General features: G+C 31.5%; 1 protein-coding gene across 1 annotated transcript in view; it reads right to left on the bottom strand.

Annotated features, from left to right (window-relative positions):
- Nucleotides 1-602: 602 nt before the first annotated feature.
- Nucleotides 603-22,558, bottom strand: part of LOC137400558 (phosphatidylinositol phosphatase PTPRQ-like) — a 29,138-nt gene continuing 7,182 nt past the window's right edge. Inside the window, exons 3-21 of the mRNA XM_068086884.1 lie at nt 21,561-21,642; nt 19,384-19,582; nt 17,957-18,066; nt 15,417-15,600; nt 13,225-13,328; nt 10,945-11,122; nt 9,692-9,762; nt 9,207-9,417; nt 8,465-8,571; nt 7,956-8,124; nt 6,948-7,059; nt 6,388-6,613; nt 6,148-6,196; nt 5,144-5,240; nt 4,197-4,344; nt 3,174-3,210; nt 1,672-1,772; nt 1,060-1,185; nt 603-833 (exon numbers count right to left, since the gene is read on the bottom strand). Coding sequence (XP_067942985.1) covers nt 603-833; nt 1,060-1,185; nt 1,672-1,772; nt 3,174-3,210; nt 4,197-4,344; nt 5,144-5,240; nt 6,148-6,196; nt 6,388-6,613; nt 6,948-7,059; nt 7,956-8,124; nt 8,465-8,571; nt 9,207-9,417; nt 9,692-9,762; nt 10,945-11,122; nt 13,225-13,328; nt 15,417-15,600; nt 17,957-18,066; nt 19,384-19,582; nt 21,561-21,642 — 2,542 coding nt within the window. The remainder of the gene's footprint in view (nt 834-1,059; nt 1,186-1,671; nt 1,773-3,173; nt 3,211-4,196; nt 4,345-5,143; nt 5,241-6,147; nt 6,197-6,387; nt 6,614-6,947; nt 7,060-7,955; nt 8,125-8,464; nt 8,572-9,206; nt 9,418-9,691; nt 9,763-10,944; nt 11,123-13,224; nt 13,329-15,416; nt 15,601-17,956; nt 18,067-19,383; nt 19,583-21,560; nt 21,643-22,558) is intronic.

The raw sequence follows: 22,558 nt of genomic DNA on the forward strand, positions 1-22,558 counted from the left end.
TATATTGAGAGCATCAATAAAAATGGTAATGTACATAAACATGAATATATGCATATGTTTATACGTATAATAGTAAGGGAAAGAGAAACAAGTTTAGCTAAAAATTTTTGCAAACTGTTCAAGCACAAGATGCTCTATTTATGTAACATGCAGCAAATTCTGAGCAAATAGTTTTCCCCAAGAGTAGTTTTTAATTAGCATATACTAAAAACACAATCTTAAGCTAATACCTTTGCATTACCCCGCTTTGTAAGATATGAATTTAGCATGACCACTAAAGTCCATTTGAATGGATTTTTGAAATAATGCCTCATGCTGAGCTAAAACATAAAACAGTAAATCTATTAGCTGTAAAACTATTTTTGATTTAGCCTGGAGTAACATAAAGTATAGCAAGGATAAGAAACTAAAAGCTGAATTGTTCTCATTTAATTAATTTGTGGGACTTTCCAATGAAAAACTTTACAAATACATGATTTATGAAAAAGTTAGCCTGTCAAAATGCTTGTCTGCATGTGAATAAGAATCACCTTGCATATATGAGATGTGAGAAAAAAAGACTTCAACATATCGTTAGTTATAATGATAATGATTTGAAATTCTCATTCATAACTATGCCAAAGAACTAAAGGCATGTATGCACACGAGTTGATATTGGATACAAGAGTAATATCTGTGTCAGACCTGCAGTGAACCAGGAGAGGCCTGTCACTTGTATGATTGATAGTAGTTGTCACTAGTCGGTGGAAGGACACAAAAACCTCAATATCTGGAACTCCATGGTCTGGCCAAGCTAGGTAGTTGAAATGCGGGATGACTCTTGACTTGCCATTCTGAAGAAGTAAGAATAAATATTGTTTGATTTGTGGGCAATAACCATGATATTAATTCCTGTAAAAATTAATTAAGTTAAAGTGATCAAAAAATAAGTCATACAGTGTGATATTTACTTTAAATTTACCAATGTGTTTTATTCTTTATTCCAGTTTTTGCTAACAAGCCAATTAAAAAAATGCACCCGCATACCTAACTTCTTAAGAGTTACTAAAACCTACTAACCAAAGTAACTTTTAGTTGGTTCATAGAGAAGTCTGAGTAGATCTCACTCGCTTTTAGTTCAACTTGAAAGTCTCCAAAGACCTCTACATGTCCTTTACTCAGTGGCCAATACTGCTTGCATTTCATCTACAATTATTAACACTTTATAGTTGATGTATGACTTGAAAGCATGCAAATGAGTACCACATAGAAAGGCTCTTGCAACTAGAGACAACAATATCTGTAAAGTCTACCAGTCTAATGAGTTTGCCAAATGGGTGAGTCCATAAACTAGTGGCTAGTCTCACTATTTATGTTATCATTAGAAACAAAAGCATTCCACTTAAAAGTTCAAGACAAAATTTGAATTTAGTTAAATACAATCTGATAACTAAAATTTAGTTGCCATCGGTGTGTGATGTTGCATTGGAACAGCCTACTTTGGTTTTGCCACATTTAACAAAAGTTTCATCATATCAGTTTCTGAAATATTGACCCACTTTTGTCATTCTGGTTGCATGTAAAACAAAGGCTCTACTCTCTGCAACATCCATTCAAGGTAGTCTCTTTTGCTTATTTCAAAAACCTGCATCATAAGTTCAGCAATTTAAAATAAATTTGCAATTCTCGTACCTTTGTTTGTTCAATTGCCCGAGTAACCATGACAATAGCACTTGGTTGCTGCTGCCATATCATTAACCAGAAATCATTAACCACGGCATCGGTAAAAGGTCCTATAAATAAGAAAAAACTGACAAAGATTACAATGTACATTCGGTATAGAGTACATGTAGTTTTACTACCTTTCCAACTATGTTTTAATTTTTATGCCACAATAAATCTTCAGCCATTACTAACTTTTTGTTAGCAATGTCCTCATCCTATTTGGAGTCAGATTATTAATAGCTTTAAAAGTTCTTTGAGCCTTGAAAACTACTCCTTCTAAGATTTTATATTTCAAATAGAAACCATGTACATATAAAAAAGCAGGGTTTTCACAACTAATAAGAAATAAAACTAAAATAAAACATATCTTTTTTACGCAGTTTTGGAACAGATATGACTAAGAAAAAGTTTGAATACATAGCTGATTGTATAATGTAGTAATGCAGATAGTAAGATATATGTAGATGCACTTTAAGAAACACGTCGGTCTATTCTTAAAATAGCTTGAAATAGAAAACAACATACAATGTACCTAAATGTAGGTGTGTTATGCTAGCTTCAATAAACACATTATGCAAAGCTAGAATAGTTGTAGTTGTTGCTGCAAAGTACTTAATGAGTACTAAAGTATGTAATTAGGTCTTTATGTGAACAACAGTGCATCATAAAATTATTACAAAACTCTAAACATGCTTTTATGCAATTTGTCAAAATATACTCACAAAGATGCAGTCTTTAGCTCTAATTCATAAATACTTTCACATTTAGAAAACAAATTTCTACATAAATTGACTGATGTTACATTTGCATCAAAATAGTTATTTTGGCCGGTCTATCAATGCAACAGCTCTACCCAGAAAGCTGCCAAACATCTACTTTAAAAACTACACTTCTTGGTAATTCTAAATCCTTGATTTTAGCATAGCATATCTTCCATTTGTTTACTTGTCATTTGATATTGAATTAGTTGTTAAGCATCTCTATTTAAAAAAAATGTTACAATGTGGCTGTATGTATTATCACAACAGTAAATTAACAATCTACACATAACTCTCAGTACCCTTTTTTCTGTGACTTGGTCTGTCTTACTATAGCTATTAAAATCTTGAAATAAGAATCTGTAAGGTTTGACCTCGGAACATTCCTTTTACTAGCCAATAAGTTAACCAATCAAGCTATGTGAGATGTATTGGGTTTATTGGGCCATATGAGTAGTTATCTAGATTAAAATATGCATAGCAACTCTTCATTATGTTACAGTACAATGCCACTAAATCTTGCACTATATTAGTAAGTTTAGTAATACAAATACTAGTTTGCTCAAATTAGCCATTGGCAATGTGCCAGGCTAATGGGAAGTAGCAGGCGACTGCATTCCTGACACTGTTTATAAGCTGTTTTTAATACCTGTGCAGAATTGAGAATGATATAGCTAGTATAATATAAAATATAGCCCTGGTAGTAAATACCTTGAGCAGCAATGTACTGTGCCTCTCTGCCATAGCCCTACAAAATGTCAATATTTATTAGCAGATGGAAAAAACTTACCAAAGTATTGAGTTGCCAAATTTTTAATATTACAAATCAGCATTCATATATAAACACTTATCATTACATATCATTGCTATAAATGTAATATAAAGCAAGCTAAACTTACAAGGTTTCTAATAATCAGATTTTTTCGTTTCTCTGATAGAAAAAATGAAATCTGATGACATCTGAAATTTTTTTGAGTATTTTGTTTCATTGCAATTTTGGTGAATGCTATTACACCATTTTTTGCTACTTTTCATGTTCCCAGCCAAGTGTGAAATAAAAGCTGCTTCTACAGGCATGCAAAGGCCTTTAATTGCTGAATACAAAGTATTTGTAATATGAGAAAACTTGAAAGATGATCGCAGAGCACAGCGTCATAACATATTTCTAATAAACATTCATATTTAGCTAACCTTCATAATAGATGCGTTTATGAAGTCTGACTCGTTTGGATCAGTTCTCTCCAAGCAAACTCTGTATTTATCAGCTGAAACAATAAATAATTTATGTTTTGAAATTATTAACAGTTTTATTTTTCCCTATGTGAAAATGTTTTATCTTCTAGAAATACTACTAGAGATACTTGAAATGACATCTTGAATCCCTATACTTACATGGGTACAGTCCCTTGTATCTACACTTTCCTTTGTTCTCAGCTGTTAAAGCCACATTCATTGTAGGAGCAGGCAGTTTGTGAAGTTCCTAAAATATTCTGAGCTGCATATTCAAATATTATTTGCCTTAGCTGCTGAGCATTATCAGTATAAAAACTGTTCACCTCATCTTAGCTATGTTAAAACTTATAAAAATTGAGATCAAATGCTTGATGCTAAAACTGGAATCTGTTTCTCAATTCTCAACCCTTAAACTTTTTATGGTTAAGATATCTTTGGACACTCACTACAATTTTATGTGCAAAAAATATGCTAGAATATTGCCTTAGTTTGTGAACCAACCAATTTATACTGTTCTTCAATAAGTTCAATATTAGTTTTGATGTGAAACTCCAGCTCATCAATAGCAATAGCCTTAGTCCTATCTTCACTTCTTGTAGGGTTTTCATACAACATCTCATCATTTGCTTGGTCACCTTCAGCTGTAATACTACATTATCAGTCAAGAGCAAAATAAAAAGTAATAGCATAAAATTAATATCTACATGTAGAATTAGTTTGTTTGCCTGGTTCATGTCTTGGTTCCGGGTTAGGTTCTGCACACGGTAAAGAATTTGATGGTGATGCTATTGGCTGATTCGGTACTTGACTAGGTGCAAAAGCTTCATCAGAAGGTAGACCTTCTCCTTTGTCCAAGCAATGAAGTTCTGTTGAACTTTTCAAATCATTTTTATCATTGTTTGCAGAATGTCTTCTATGCCTAGAAAAAGTGTCGATACATATTTATAATATTTTGTTCAGCGCTGAACTTTCTTGATCTTACGACATTTTACATATATCTACAATAATTGCACCTAATCAGGCTGTTAAAAATACCTTCTTCAAAAATGAATCCTAATCAATGAATTTATGCTCGATAATGAGCAAAATTTGTAATGACAAAACTTTTTTAAATTCCAGCAAATTGCAACAACAGCAACATGAGCTAGTACCTAAGAATTCATTATATATAAAAATTGGAAAAACAATTATTTTATGGTTCAAACTTAATGATTAAAAATTTCATGAAACGCTTTTAATATTATAGGCTGAACTAATTTGGCAAAAAGGCTATAGCAAAAGCAAATACTGAAAGTTTTATTTTACATAATTGTCACCCTTGAGTAGTTTTATATGTGACCGCTAAGCAAAATTACATTTGTATTCAAGTCAAATTAAAGTGATTGGGTTTTTTCTTGTCAAACTTTACAAAAATTGGAGTGATCTATTTAAATACAATGTGTTTTTACCTCCATATTAACAAGATGGTTCCACCAATAGCAAGGAGACCTAAAGCTCCGACTACGGCTCCAACAATGGTTCCAGTTGAATTTGGTTCAGACGGCGCTAAAAAATAAATATTTTTTATAGTCAATAAAAAAAATGGTTGGGTATTATTGAAGTACAATCTGTCTTATCAATATTCATTTTAAAAATAAACTTAGTTAAGAATGTTCAGTGTTGCCTTTGGTAGTTTGCTGGTTGTATAAATAATTTCAAAAAAATGTAGATATAACTTTATGCGATTTGGCTAAATCTTTTTGCAGTGGAAGTAGCACCAGTCTTTTTAATTGTTAGGGTGAAATCTTTTTCATACTTCACCAGTTATGAACAATTGTTTAAAGTAATCTTTCGTTAGTATTGCTAAATTTTATCAGCGCCTTGCGAGAATGTGCCACCAATAATTTCCACATGTTTTTCAAGCTAGATATCTTTACTACTGAAATATTTGGTAACTGTTTGAAAGATTTGAAAACTGTATATTGTTTAAAAAACATGTCACTTTTGTATGAGTCCTTAGATGACTGGTTGAGACTTGAATTATTGTTTGAGCTGAACAGTTCAGCCAGTAACAATAACACGATTTTACTAATTAGATCAAATTTAGTGGCTTTAAGTAATAAATTCTTGTTAAGAATTTAGGTTAAACACATTTTTACTGTAAAAATAAACCAACAATATATTTAATGAACTTATGGCAAAATAATTTTTGCACTATTATTTTTCCATGCAAATTAATTCAAAAGATAGTTGCAAACAAATTTTTGTTATATTTTGGTTGATGAAAAAATAAGTTGAAATTTGTATTGGTACAAAATTGATTGCAGTAAAATGTGTGATGGTTAGTGATTGTTGGACAGTTTTTTCTCAAACCTACATAAAGCACCAATACATGTAATCAGATCAAATTTAATGTCAAATAAAATTGGTTGATTAAGCTGAGACGAGTTCTAGCAGATGTAATTCAACATACCAGTAACTGTTTGTGGTTCAAGGACCATAATGAGTGGTTCATATCCTTCCTGCAATATTTAGTCATATTATGTCCCAAAGTTTGAATGATTTCAAAATACATGTAAATGCCTTTTTTAGATATGAGATATGATTATATATAGCATAGTTTTGATGAGGCTTCTCTGATGTATACTGAATACTGACCAACTGACATTAGATATAAAGCCTTTTAAGAAATTTGTTAATTTAAAGTACTTACATCCACAAAAACTCGTACTGCCAAATACACGTCATATATTGCCCCAAAATTAAGAGAAGGATTTCCATCGGATCCGTCTCCTGCTATAAACTTGTATCCACTTCCAATTTCAGATGCAGGAATAGTTTTAGCAACATAACAATTTTTGGCTGAGACTTGAGGACAGGTAGATTTAGTAGAAGATCTTTTTTCTTGAGACTGTTCTGACAGCATAACTAGGTATTCACTGCAAACAACATGCGCTTCAATTTTACAACTTTTAAAGTTTTTGTTTTGCATGCACAATGTTTAGTACATCAGTAAAGGTTTACGAATTTTCAGTTTATAGTAAAGATGTGGTTAGTGTCGGAATTCTATGCAAAAAAAGCACCAGTTGAACTAAAGGTGTTTTCTGAAAGCTGAAAGCTAAAAGTGTTTCCTAAATCCATGCTTCAATAAATTTGATGCTAGCTAAAATCAATATAGTTTTGACATAGTTTTGAAACATGATTGGTTTTACAAAATATTTCATCTGCATTTAAATGATGCCAATCTAAGCATGTTACAAAAATGTTTCTTACCTGACATCTACATTTTCCACCAGTACAGGTCTGATGGTTATTGTCACAGTTGGAAGCTTAGCTTTTTTCGGAGGTTGATTGATAGTTGGTTGCATGTTTCCTGCATTTTTCACTGCAGTGAATCAACATACATAAACTGAAAGTGGGTTTTTTAATAGCCAATAATTAGGTTTCAATGTATAATATATAACTATCAACTTACGTAGTATGAAAGCATATTGCATGCAGCATCAAAAAATGACAGCAGAAATTAAATTAGTTTTGACTGCAATGCAAAGGCATTTCCATATTCAAAACTAGGACAAGTATACTCTATGTATCAATGTACACTGGTTAACTTCAATAACATAGTTACTAACCCCCTCATAGGAATAAACAGAACATGCACACCAAGTATGGTAAATGGTTCATGCCGTTATCCTGTCCCATTAAGCTCTTTACTTTACATTACAGTAATATTTGATAAAAAATATAAATTGTTAGACTTGGAACAAAAATTTACAAGTCATTTTAAATTTAATTCACAAAAACCAGGGTGTTTTTAAAGCAGCGCAAAGGTTTAGTAAAAAACTGATTTTATACATATTGAAAGCAACTTCCAAATTGTAGTAACCCTAGAAAAGTTAGCAAGTGGCTGCTTGCCTACTGGCTTTATCAGAGAATAAATACGCCAGCTTCAGAATCTAGGTATAATAATTTCTATGAAATAGAGAAGCAGCCTGAATTATAAAAATGTTCTAGTTAAATGTTTTTGCACTTCATCAGTGTTGCTTGTTAATTTTTTGATAAACAACGTGTGCGAAAAAGTATGGCATAAGACTTCAAAATTTACTAAGGAGCGAGGACAGAAATTCACCCTTATTCTTCAACTAATAAAATAATACTTTTCATTAAAACACTACAGACAAAATTAATGCAACTTTCAACTAAACAAGTTAAAGGGTTTTTCACATTACTTACAAATTCTGACCAAAGTTAAAAATTTCTAAAAGATTCCATAAAACTTACATTTTAACTGGGTGTAGGTGTAGACAGTTGTAGCATTCCCTAGTCCAACTGAGTTTTCAGCCTTAGCCGAACAATTTATTTTTGTTGCAGATGGTAACCCAGAAAAATTGCCAAATGCGGTGCCATCTGACAGCATAACCCTTTTTTCTTGACTGGTGTAGCAGCTCAGCTATAACAACAAATAGGCATGACTAAGCAACAGATGACAACTACTCTCAGCATAAAGACGGAAATCATAAAATTAAATTGCACATAGGTTTGTCTTACAATAAAGTATCTATAACAATTACATCCGCATGCAGTAAAGCATCTTTGAGAGCATTTCTAAGTCTTGATTGCTTGAAAAGATAAATGTATCATTGTAATAAATAGATTTTCAGGTTTTTATGTTATTGGTTTACACATATTGATGCTATTAGGACACTTTGACTCACTGATGTGCTTTAGATGTATAAACAATCAAAATTTGGAAGCAGTTAGAATACTAATTAAGCAATAGCCAAACTTACAACATGGCCTTTGATGATACCATTTGGAACTTCTGGTTGAGTAACATTGATAGAGACGCTTTTTGAAGTTGATTGTATAGCAATGATATTTGGTTTTCCAGGCAGATCTAAATACAAATAAAGAGGCTATCCATAAGTAGCTGTACAAAAATAGATGTGCACTAGATTTGTAACTGTAACATAATATAAACTATATTCAATTGTTTAAATTATAACAAAAATATTTAGGATTTTTATATAATCACACATCTGTTAAACATATTGTGTGTATATCAAAAGTTGAATTTAAAAACTACTTAATTTGATTATGGACACGTATCTCAATTATTTTGATAACTAAAATTATCTATGAAACTTTACAACAATGTTGTTGCCCTCAATCGAAACACACATGTAGATGCTAAATGTTAAAACATTGAGTATAAAATTGTACAGCTGCTAAAATAATGCAAGCTGCTATATTTGACTGCATTGTTTATCAGCCGACCAAAAAGAAGCAGCTCCTAATTTGTAGACTGATGTAGTATCAATAGTATATTAGCACGCACAATTAACATCTAACATTATTGACAATGTGTAAAGCTTCTTAAAGACTGTTTAAATATGTTTTTTAAATTTGTTTATATATTTCTACATTTTTGCTAAATATTGTTTCTGAAAACTTGCTTATTGTAAATACTCCGAATTTCATTTGCAAAAAACATGAAGTTGTATAAATGTGTGCATGAGAACTAAAGCTTACCTGTTTCACTTGTGAGAATATATTGGATGCTTTCTTTCTTTAGGTTGGCATTGTTGACAGCTGTTATTATCACTGAATAGTTAGTGAAACCTTGCAAATTATTAATGATGATGATCCCATGAGTCTCAGTAGTATCGTTGTAAGTCAGTGATCCATCCCGGCTCACAGTGATGACATAGTAGATGATGTTATCACAATAGGAATTGGACTCCTAGAATATCAGCCAAAGTCAAGGTAAATTATGTTGCAGTAAAAATCAATTAGCTTTTGCAGATAAACCTTCTTAAATATGAAATAGAACAAAATCGTTGCAATGTGACAGGTTTTACTACATAAAAATTATTAGTGTGTTGTTTTAAGACAGCAAAATAACATGTTTCTGAGTTAAAATCATTAAAAAGTAGCCATTGAGCTTCTAGCCATTTTCTAAATTATCTCAAAATTATTTCAAGCATTATAAAGAACTTAGTACAGTAATATGTTACCTCAAAAGAAATGTTGAGAGATGCTGATGAGTTTTGAAAAGGAGTAATGTTAAATTTGGGACGTTCAGGACCTAAAATGATTATAAAACAAATGATGTGCAGAATGCTGGAACAATGTAAATGGTTGAAGTTGATGCGCTATATGATCAGCTAAACAAAGCTGTAAGTGTCCAAATATTGTGAAAGGTATATGCTGGCAAAACTATTGCGAAATAAACAATCTTGTGATAATATTACATAAGAGTGAGTTCGCTAAAAATTTAAGATATCTTTTTATAGATTCTAATCAACAAACTTTACAACCTTAATTGCACATGCTTACAAGTTTGCAAAAATGTTCGCCACTTATGCTTTCCGGCTATCCCACAACTGTTTTGTTACTTTAAGGACTTATACGCAACAACCGAGCTTGTTTGACGTCGCGTATTTTAAAATTTATTGTGTGTTTATCTTGAAGAACTATGTGAATGTACTCAATAGAAAAGTTTGAAAACTATTTGAAAGGGTACAACTGCAGTGACTCGTTAATTTTTGTTACAGAAAAAATGGGTTGCAAAGTCATGTACAGGCAAGTCTGATGTGGACGGCTATACAATCTTCAAAAGTCAACTCTATATCCGTGAAGAGAATATGACCATGTCTTTAAGAGTTATCTTTTTTTCATTTATTAGACTATAATAAGGATGGTGTATAAGGTGTCATCAAAGGCTTAACTAAGTAATACAATTGAATGTAGGGAAATTGTGTAAATTCATGCTGAATATGAGCAAAACCTGACTATGGATGTATCACTAACTACATATGGTTATCTACCAACATTCTGTTTAGAAACCCAGCATAATATAACTGATAACTAATATTAACAACGTCAATATTAGCATAGAAAAGTATATAGCAAACTCGAAAGTATCTAAGTGACAAGATTTTATAGCTAATGACTTTACAAGCACTACATGTAGGAACTGTTTTTCCTGATGTGGATTTCTCTTGATGTGAAAATTTTCTTAGAAATTTTCCTATCAAGTAGAGGTATATTAAAACTAAACACTCTGAAAGTTAAAATTTTTATAATATGTAGCAAAGCAGCATCAGTTTACTCTAAAATCGTTTTACTGACATGAATTGCTAGTATTCGAATAGTTTTATATTTTGTACCCACTGTTGATTTTAAACATTACATTTACTTGATATCACTTTTTCTAGATATTATTCAAACTAGCTGCAACTTACCTAAATAAAATATAACAACTTACTGCCACAAGGCATCTGTAGGTCTACCAATGCTTTAGGTCCAGTTCCTATAGAAGTTGATGCTTTAACTCTGCATTGCACTCGGTCTCCTGCATCATAATCACAGTATACTGCCTCATTGTCTTTAGTTTGAATCCATTCTTTGTTTTGGTTGTCATTTTCAACTTTGTGGCAAAGGTGCTGTAATTACATAAAAACTCTTAGTTTCATGCAACTAAATAAGTACATGTACATGTAGGTGTTTAAGTTAGGTGAGAATGAATTCAACACATTATTATTAGTTTAAATATATAAAATGCATTTGCTTAAATTGTATTACAATGTATTGATCAGCAAACAAAATTAGTGAATGACTGTTTCACTATTTTCACTATTGCAGATTACTAAAATTAAGTAAATTAGGCTCTCAAGTGCTAGACAGACATTCTGCTAGCTATGAAAATCCTAATCTTATTTTAGGTCCAAGTGACTGTTCATTATTTTTGTGTGAAAGCAACTATAGCAAATTTTAATAAATCTGTAATTTCTGCTTTGCACTATTTATCTTAATAGAAAAAATAGGCAATTATGTCATTGTTATTTAGAATTAAAGATTTCCAGAAATTTTTGTTGAATACATTCAGCTGTTTTATTTGCTCAGAACACGTTTTTTTAACTGATTTGGTGATAAAAAATACTGCATTTTGTTTGCTTTGTTCAGCCAGTGTTTTAACTTACAGGGCACAAACTTTTCAGTTTTGCAAACAAATTTCAGTTTTATTTACTAACCAAATGAACTTTTTTACCCAATAGTTAGAGCATTATATTCTATTCGTAAACTTATTATGGCGTTATATAAAAACGGAGTGAAATAGTTTTCAAAATTTTAATATAGAAACCATTTATACTTCTCACAGCAACTCCTTAATAATTAACTATTGTTTGCATAGCAGGTTTTCTGTAACTATATGTGACCTATAAACTCTAAAATAAAATCAGAACTACCGCTAACACAATCATACAAATTAATATGAAAATATGTTTTGAATATAAATTACAAGCTGGCTACATGGCAGCTACTGCTATCATTCAGTTTTTTTGTAAGTAAAGTAAAAGTAAAATGAATTATCCAATGTAATATTCTATCTTACTGTCACTCATTTAAATCATAGCCACTACTCTCTTTATTTATGAGCCTACGTGGCTGACAAATAAAAAATAATTTGTCTAAATTTCATTCTTTAAAATTGTTGGCTTTTTCTTGAACATTTAAAAGTTCTGTAGTCATTCCACCTTCTTGAAGTCAGTTTTATTTGAAACTTATTTGTGATGGCTCAAAGAACTGTCGATAATAATTACCCACGTTTAAATTCTTCTCAAAATTTTTAAATTAGAAAGTGTAATAAAAATTTGAAAGCCTTTTATTTTAAGTTACACCAGTGCTTGTTTTAAATGTTCAAACTTCCACAGAATAACAAAATTGGGGAAAAGCCATTAATGACGCAATTAAAATCTCAAACACGAAACAGCTTAAGCCTATCACACAGAGCCATTTATATTAGTGCCACTCAGATACTAAACATTGTTTTGTGGCAGTAAAAAAGAGCAGGCTGACGAAAAGGATCCATCGATAGTATAATAATTGTAATAATATATAATAATAATTATTGTAGATACCTGAAATCAGCTTTGTTTGAATTGTGCTTTAAATATAGACAAAAGACTTTAAGATTTAGCATTTTCACACAAAAAATGTGACCTTTCAATTAATGTAGAATTTTCAAAAAAGCTACAGAGCAGTAAAGGTATTAAAAAGCCTTTTATGTTTTGTTAAAATTGCAGTTGTTTAAATCCTTCAAACTTTCCAGCAATCAAAAAATTAAGTAGGCCTATATGCATTTATTAGGATAACTAGACATTTGGTCGTTGTAGGGCTCAGACTCATCAAACTTAGCTTATTAAGTTGACATAGTAACCAGCTAAGCTAATCAGTGACATCAGCCTTCAATGGCTTGGCAAGGCCTCCAAATAGTTGCAACAGCTTATAACCTTTGCCATTTGTAATCGCAAAACGTGAACAAATTGATAGACAAGCCTACAAATGCATGGACTCATAAACAAATTTCAATAGTAATAAAGATTTTAAAGTATTCACTGCTACATGGAACTGATGTAACTAGCGTATATAGGTTACTTTATACCAATATTTTTGTGAACTAATAACATTTCAGAAGTTTGACTGAACAGAGTAATTCATAGATCTATAGACTATATATAGTAGTCAAAAAGTAATTTTCACTTACTGAATAGTTTGTAATAACTCCATTAGGAATAAGAGGCTCCTCCCACCTTATTGTGACACATGGTGTATCTTCTATGTGTGTTAAGTTGCTGGGTTTCTCAGGCTCTGCAATACAACACTAGTATTTAAGAACTTTTTGTAAACAAGTGAACACCTTTTAATTGATTACATAATGAAATACAGATGCTTCTTCATTTTTAAACAAGGATATTTATAATGTTTAATAGCATTTTAGGCATCTTATCAAATGCTTCTAAAAATTTTGAAGCTGTACATCAAGTACTGCTATTGGTGTTGTTGAAAGAAAACATTATAATATCATATATAATATACAATATCATTATATATCACATTTAATATCAGATAATAATAATTTGTGGTGAGCCAATTATCTTAGACAAAAGTAAATTCCGTATAAGATCTGCATTGAGCATATCATTCAAGGTTTTGTGACTGTATATGGGTTTAGTTTCACATAACTTAGATTATTGTTTGTTGCATTAATTAGTTGTGATTGAACGCTAACTATTGTTTGCTGTTCATCTGATTAAAATTGACAATCATGAAGGTAAAACAACTACAATATCAAAATCTGGTTACATCACAAAAATTACTACTTTGAAATTCTTGAGAGTAGGTAACAAATTTTTCTTTGCCTAACGCACCTATAATGTTTCACCTTAATGTTTAACTTTAGAGCTAATCCTTCAATTTTAAAATTTTAATCTGTTAGGCATTTGTAATTAAGCTAAAGTTTGTTAAGAGTTTTGATTATATCAAAACGTTTGCTGGCAAAAACTAAACTATCTAGTTCTAAAACTACCAGGGCAAGTTAAGATAAAAAGAAAACTTTTCCTAAATCCAATTTTAGTACTGGTGAACTTTTTCAATGAAATGTCAAAAAACACATAATAGCAGACACCAATTACACTGTAGGTAAGAACTGACAACTAAGTAAAAAATTATTAATTTTAGTGGCTGTGTTGGCTATTTTTCTATATAGTCAGTCCTAACTCAGAGATTAACCTGGTGAAAAAGCTGGTGAAAAAGCCGGTTGCTGGTGAAAAAGCCGTTTAGATGACATATCTATAGTTATGAACTTGAATAGATAAATAAATTAATTCTTACCTTATTCTTACTTTTATCAATATTTGTTCAAAATTTAATCATGTTCATACTTCTCAGTACTGTACAGAGAGCTCAGAAATGAGTTTAGGTAGTTTATGTATGAGGCATGACAAGTAAATGACTACATATTAAAACAATTTAGCATACATTTACACTAAATTAGAGCATGACAGACAAAGTTAAATACAAACAAAGTTGATGAATTATTATATGAGCAGACATTTCCTTGATCAAAAGTGAAACTAAAAGGAAAAAAAGTCTAAATATTGTTGCTACATTCATACTATTTTATCATCACTCAAATAATATTCATTCCACATAGCTAGTTATAATATTATTATAACTAGCTATGTGGAATAAATAAAAGAATCACTAAGGAATGTGGTAAGATTTGGTGAAGTATCTATTTCACCACATTTGACTATAATGCAGCATAACTAGAAAATCTGTTTGGGCTTAGAAAGAGAAAAATTGCTATGTCAGCAGGAAAACGCTGATTAAGGTATTTGCTTGAAGTGGTCTACGAAAATAAAAAAACTTACTAAATGTTTGCTTTATATACAAAAATAGTTTTCAATACATGCTGCAAAAATTAGGAGATCTTAGAAAATATATAACAACGTAAATGTATTTAATGCTTTGTTGGTCACTGATTAGTTTAAGGTTTTATTTTTATTATACACTAAAAAGATTATCCACTAACGTTTTAGATGAGACAAAAGCAATTCCTAGGGCTGAAGGTAATTTTATTCAGTGAAAAAGAATCATGTATTTGTGAGAAACATTTAGTCACTAAATTAAAATACTTGTTAAAAAGATTTAAAACAGTTATAAACCCCTTTTAGAATGATATGGCTTGACTACAGTTTGCTATGTTTTAAGCTTGGAGTAAGTGATGTTTCTTATTTTTGCTAGTCGACTGCTATAGTTTTTCTTTGTTTCAAAAAATTTATATTTGCTTAGATAGGCTTTATTTTAAAGTGTATCCAAATGAAACTGAATTAGTTCAATATTTAAAAAGTGACTACTTTTTAAAGGTGTATTCTTACTTCAGCTAATACTTACTTGCTTCTCCTGTAGTTATTGTATGTGATTGGAAGCTAACAAATCCTTTGTCATTGGTTGCCTTAACAGTAAAGTTGTATGTGGTGACTGGTTTTAGATCATTAAATGCAGAACTTGCTTTGTACTGTTCATTGTTAATCTTGTATCTAACTTGTGTTAGGCTGTCACAGTTGATGATTATTCTCTGAAACATATTACAGTAAGCAGGGTAAGAAATTGATGTAACACAGTGATACTCACAAACATGATAATGAGATTCCTTTTTTCTAATTATATCAGCTTTGCTTTAAAAAGGAGATTAAATAAATACCTCGGTATTAACTTTAACATCAACATCTCTGCTATTGGTATCACTGTTGAAGTCATCAACCAAACTCAGTTCTTCGGTAAAACTTGGAGCTAAAAATTAAATTGGTCTATGTTAACTGTTGAACAAGTGTATGATGAAGTTATTTGACGTAAATTTATACTGATGAAGTGGTGGTCGCAGGAACCAAATTTATAGAGCCATATTGTCAAGTATCAGGTGTTAGATCAAGAATCTTAAATTGAACTAAAGCACATCAGCTGAATGTTATGAAATATGATTTTTTAGCTGTTTGTGTAAAAAAAACAGAGCTATTGATTTTGTAACAACTGCAAAATAATTTCATGTAATCGTGGTAAAATTTGAATAAAGTAAAAATTCAATCGTCAATAAAGCTCATAATGTTTTTTTTTGTAACTGTAAGAACATAGGTACACGTAGACATATTATTTAAATGCAAATAGTAAGATCCTAAATTATCAAATTTTTAGCAGTTCAAATGAAGACAATCAGAAAATTTCTTTAATCATTGTATATTAAACACAGCTGTGGGATGAGCTGAAATAGTATTGAAGAAGTAAAAGTAGTAAAGAAATGTTTTAGCATGAAAATGCACAACAAAGGGAACCTAAAAAATAGTTGAAATTTTTTAGTAAAATGAGTTAAACTGTGAAACAGTCTTAGAAGGTTGCTCTCAGCTAGCATATGAATTACTTTGCATTTTGCAAAAGATGAAAAAATGAGTATATGCAATTTGATTCTAGTTTAAATGCTAAATAATTTTGCAATAACACTCAAGAAAACCTAAGGTTGTCAAGCATTCAATGCCTTGTTTTAAATTTTTCATAATATGGATGAAACGGCTATGCATACTGAATAATCTTTTAAACAATTAACATTAACTTTCATCATAATGTGTCTTTTTACACAGCCAATGGCCCAAACTGCTGCAAAAGCACCCAGTTATGATACAACAAAATAAAATAAAATAAATGTAACAGAATGAGAAATTTACTTGTGGAAACTTTTTCAAATTTTTTGGAATTAACCACTTGTGTTATCTTTACAACTTTTAACTCCTTGAAAACACGAATAGCCATTTTTTCTAACTTTCAACATTTATGTGAAAGCAAGATAGCATGTGTTACAGGTACAATAACTTAATGTTATTTTTTATAGTACATACAAGCTTACAAGTGTTAAAATCATATGTCAAAACTATTGAAGGGGCAGTTGCTGTTTTTTATGAGTTAACAGCTATTGCGCTATAGCTAATGAATCCAAAATTTATTTGTTTTTCAAAGATCATAAAACCTTTCGATTGTTCATCATAAAATAATACCACTAATAGTTTTCAACTTCATTCGATTTTTTTGTTTAATTACACCACCTAGCAAAAATTCAGTTGAGCAAAAAACCCTTTATTGGGCTCATGCATACAAAGTATACAAGCACTTCATGTATTGTGCAAATTTTGATTTCATAAACTGTTGAACGTAGATCACATTTATTTACCAGCACAAAGTGTCTTGTTTGATGTAGATGTTTCACCATTTCCAGCACTGTTAGTAGCCCGTACTGTACATGTAACATCAGTGTTAGGTTGATAACCACAGAATGGATAACTCATTTGTCCATTAGCAGCCATAACAAACCCCTTTGTTCCACATTTGTACTGAAATTAGTGCAATAAAGTATTTAAATGATTATCAACACAATATTGTTGTTGCTCTGCTGTTATTACTCAACAAAAATATAATGCTTCAGAAAAGTTACCTTCACCAAAATTACCAGTTCATCAGAACTACTAATTAGAATTATTTTGTACAGAACAACTAGTTGAATAAAAACTTGTGTTGCCTGTTTAATTTTGAGATTTCAAAGACTCAAATGAGAAAAATTCTGACAATAAGCCATATAATTTTTTTAAATACAAACTTGAATTCTGAACATTATAAGGTTGTTTTAGGATAGAGTGTGGATGTACAAAAAATTAAAAAAAAAAAATTATTTAGATTTTGAGAGAGAGAGACTAAGGTGTGTTGTGTTTGTAGTTTTAATTAATAATGCTAAACTTTAATTGATGACATTAAAATGCTGGTAGCAGACGTACATGTATAACAGGTAATGAATATCTTAGTATGGATTGGTCACATCTTGGAAACAACGGTAAAATAAAAAGTGCAGAGATCAGTCAAAGAATGTTTAGTATAAATTAATTGTGCTTACTCACCTCGTATGACGATATGTTACCTCCGGGGTATGTCGGGTTAGACCAAAATACTGTCACACAGCTAGAGTTGGTTGCTATGACATGTATATCATCAGAGACAAACTGCGGACCTTAAAATTAAAAAAGTCATAGCGAGACTTACGGGGCAAATGTTACTGTGAGTAAGCAATGCAAAGTTCTACCCTCGAAACAAGAGTTATTTTATCAGAATACTGTAAATATAAATTTCAAAACGTTATTTACAATTAAGGTCTACCATGGGTTCAATAACAGTACTATCTATAGGTTAGAAAATAATAGTTTACAAACCCACAACATCTTTGACAAATAAAACAATTCTAGAGCTTTAAAATAGAAATTCTAGTTTTAAAAACACTAGAAATAATCTAGAAAAAACTACAGTATGTGCAGTCGGTAAGGTTTCTCTTTTTAATTGTACAAGAGATATTCATTAATGAACTAGACACTCTACTATGTTCTATGTTGACAGATCGCTGCAAGAAGACTCTTTACAGCTCTGACAGACCAACTAGTCAGTGGTAACACTCATTGTTTACATGAAAAACTGTGATTTTCCAAAAATATTTAACCATGAGTTTAGTAATAAATTTGGTCCTATGCTCTGTAGCAACGAGTTAACTACTAAAACTCATCAAAGAATAGTTTTTCATCAAAATTAACCTATTCATGCTACTTAAAAGTAAACTAAAATAGCAACTACAGTATGTACTGCGGTATGCACGTATTTAGGAGTCCTTCTAAGTGCAATGATAGTACTGTTTAAAACAGCTAAGCTTATCAGGTTAGTCATAAGTTTTACCCTAATACATACCTAACCATCAAAAATCATGGTTTTTAAATATGGAAAATGTTATAAGGACATTATTTTTAGTGCATGTAAGCACTTACCACATTTGCATATTCAGTGGGTTTGTAGAAAATTGATTTGGAGGCATAAAATTTATATATTGTCAGCCATTTTGCTGCATAGTCAGAATGTACTCAAGAATTGAGTGTCAGACAACCAAAGATAGCCAAAAAAGTTAAATGAGAGCTGACATTTGAACTCAATTAAAATTTATTCTATGTTACTTTTATTTTCTGCTACTTTCTGTCACACCTATTTTAAAGATTACAATATAAAATTCATTATTAATGGTGAGCAATTGATTCCATATTTTAATAACTTTTGATTTTTATCTTCACAAACTTAATAGCTGCCTTCTTTGAGCCGGTTGAGATCTGTAAGTGCAGAAAGTTGGAATGCTACCTACCCTATAACGTGGGAATGTATCTTGTAAATAATACATCATAATTTTATAAGCTTTACCAGTGTATGAATAAATAAATTTCTACAGAATTATTGTAGACAGTTCTCTTTTATTATTGTTATTACCATTCAAGTTATAACTTAAGTAAAACCTTACTCAGTGCATAAGATCTGCCTGTCATAACAACCCAATCTGAGTTGCCAGCATTGTTCCTAGCTCTAACACGGAAGGTATATGGTACATCTCCATCAAGGTAGAAAAAACTAGTTAATTCTTTCTGCCATCGTGATCCATACCCTGGAGTTATATTATATCTGTATTCTGGTTGTTCGTTACAGTTTATGTTGTTTGGGGTCTAAAATAGGAAATACACTGATTAGTAAATACTTTTGGATTAGAGTTACTACTAGCGTACGTTTATTATTTGTCTTTAAATCTGCTTCTTGTTTTCATATCCTAGATAATCTCCTTTTAACATGTGGACATTTTATTAAGAAACCTGATATTACCGGTTTAATTAGTTATTCAGTTGTCTACAAGTCTTTAGGAGTTTAGCAATTTGATTGATCTCAGTACTACCTCTTGATGGTTTTGCCTTATATAACTCATTGTAGAACTTGTCACATATCTAAAAACTTTCCCATGTCGTATGTACATTTCCAACCTTAAGTTGAATTCAAGCTGAAAAAATTGTCTCGTCTACGCTCATTCTAGTCCCACCTGCTCATTCTTTTCATTTCAGCACAACCTGCGGTAATATGCAAAATGTGTGCTTACTTTTCAAACATCACTATATGTGTTTTTACATTCAAATTATGGAATATTTCCACTACTAGCATTCCTAAAAGTTAGGCCAATGTGAAAATACACATAGTAATTTGATTGCATTTTCTTTTTCAATCTATCATTAGTGTTTCATTTTTTCTGTAACTTTGTGCTTGTCGTTTGGCTGCATTTTCATAGATTTAATTTCCACAAACTGTTATGCAGTTTTCACAGTTTGACATCATAACTATTATGAGACAATAGCTCAGTGAGACCACCAACATTTTGGGCTATTTAGTACCAATCTAAATGATCTAATGTAATGTAGTGTTTTTAAAAGCTATTTTCTTACAACAGTTGGCAAATAGAAAAAAAAAATTATTTGAACAAGCTATTGAGTAGAAGTTTAAAAGAAAATGTGCTGTTTTTGTCAGTGACCTTTGAAACTATAATAACACAAATACTATGAAGGTTTTCAATTTTTATTAACCTAACCACTGCAAAGCTGTACACCTTTATACTTGCTTAATCCTTGCTACAAACTAGAATGACAACTCTTGTTATATGGTTTTTAACACAGAAAACTTGACATGTGAAATAAAACTGTTCTTCTTGTGACTGTACATGGCAAACATGAAACTAAAAACTTTTTGAAAGCATTTTTATGAGTGAGACAAATTTGGTTCAATGCAATCTCCTTCATGATTTAATAGGCTCTGTTATCTTGAATAAAAATGACTCCTGATAAATCACAAGACAATACTGACCAGCCACAACATTATTATTAAAGGAAGTGTCATATTGTAACTCTATTTCAGTCTTATGACAAAAAACACTTTTTGAAAAAATGTATTTTTAAACTAAGCATAGAAAACGTCAAAACTTCCAATAGAAATCTGCAAATCTGCATAAATTTTGTGGTAAACTTTAAAAATTAGCCTGCTGTAAAACTTTTTATAAAATTTTAAAGAATGTTACACCACAGGCTAATCTTTAACTTATCCTATTATTTGATAAAACTCATGCTTTTTGATATCAATGATATATTTCTCCTCATAATGGAAGAGCTTAGCAACCAGCCATTAACAATCAGTAGGACAGATGTCTGTGGATCTTTTAATTTAAAATTTTTCTCCTTCTGTCTACTGAATAGATGTGCAGCCCGCCTTTATGTAGCTATGGGGTCTAGCTATTCCAACTATCAAGGGTAAGACTATATTTGCTATACTATGGTCCCATCAAAGCCCAACTGGCTTCCTTTCCACTTTTCTTTTTTTTAAAGCCTTGGGCAAAAATAACTGCCTTAGGAAAGTGAGAGTAGCATCCATAGGTGGTGCTTCTGAGTTCATCGTCTAGTTGGCGATGAACTTGTGCATAGTTCATCTTGCATAGTAGAAGGCTAATTTATGTTGTTCTCAAGTGTGTTTTGAATTAAATGTCTCTGGCCGCTGAAGCAGCATCGACCACCAGATCTCCATTCTGTTTCAGCTGCCATGTCCACCACTACTGGTTTGCCCAGAGCACTTAGTTAGCCAATTGACAGCCCATAAATCTTTCGAGATTTTTACCTGGTTCCCTCTGTTTCCTTTAGGGTCATTAGCCTGAATGGCATTTAGCGTGCTGAGATCATTACTTTGCACCTTTTGAAAGCTGGGGATGGTTTACACAGAGACATCTGTAACTTGCAATTACAGTCCCAATGGGCCAAGATTAGCCCCATGGCACTTATCATCGGATAGATCCTCTAGCAATTGATGGATTGCTGAACGCCGGTTCATCTGGTCCATGGACTCAAGTTGCTAGGTACAGTGGTACCAAAAAATGCAAAGTGCCGTAAAAAATGGTGATGGTTTTTTGGTCGCTAGTAATGTAGGAGCAAATACTACACTGGTTTTTGCACTCTTTTATGGCTGTCGTCACAGTTTCACAGAGTTGTGGAAAAAATTCAATAAAGTCTGTATGGCCTTTTTACCATTTGTGTTGGCTGTTTGCCTATTTTTCTAAATTCTAGTCATACAGTGTTGGTAGAAGGTGGCCTCACTGAGTATACAAGTGTGTTCACCCCCTTAACAGTCTTTTCTTTATTGCCTGAAGTAAAATGGCCAAGAGCTAGACCTTCCTTCTTGGTAAATATATTTTATGTGTTGATCTTCCATCTGTTTAACAAGTCTGCCCTTTTATAGCTGTTGGGTCAATCACTTTTACAAAAAAAAACTTTTATTATGACCTGCAGTTGGCGTGTATCTAGCTCGACAGGGCCCAAGTTTTTCAGCTTGGCCAAACCTTTGTCCCCTCGCTTTTGTGGTGCTGACCCTGTTTGGTGAAAAGTTGTGTCATTTAAGCTAGACAGCCCACACCCAAACTGCTGGCTCTAATATGGTGATGCACAAGCAGCTTTGTGATCTGTTTTAGTTGAAGCCAAAGATTTGATGCCATCTGAGGTTGACTCAGTGCAAATATATCCTGCTACTTTTTAACATTCGGAGCAATATCAGCCAAGGCGGTCTTGTTGTCATCAATAGCTCTGTTAGTTTCCTTTGTTAAATCACTAGCTGCTGTAGCGCTG

The sequence above is a fragment of the Watersipora subatra genome, chromosome 7 (assembly GCF_963576615.1).
Source record: "Watersipora subatra chromosome 7, tzWatSuba1.1, whole genome shotgun sequence".
NCBI classification, from domain to species: Eukaryota; Metazoa; Bryozoa; class Gymnolaemata; order Cheilostomatida; family Watersiporidae; genus Watersipora; species Watersipora subatra.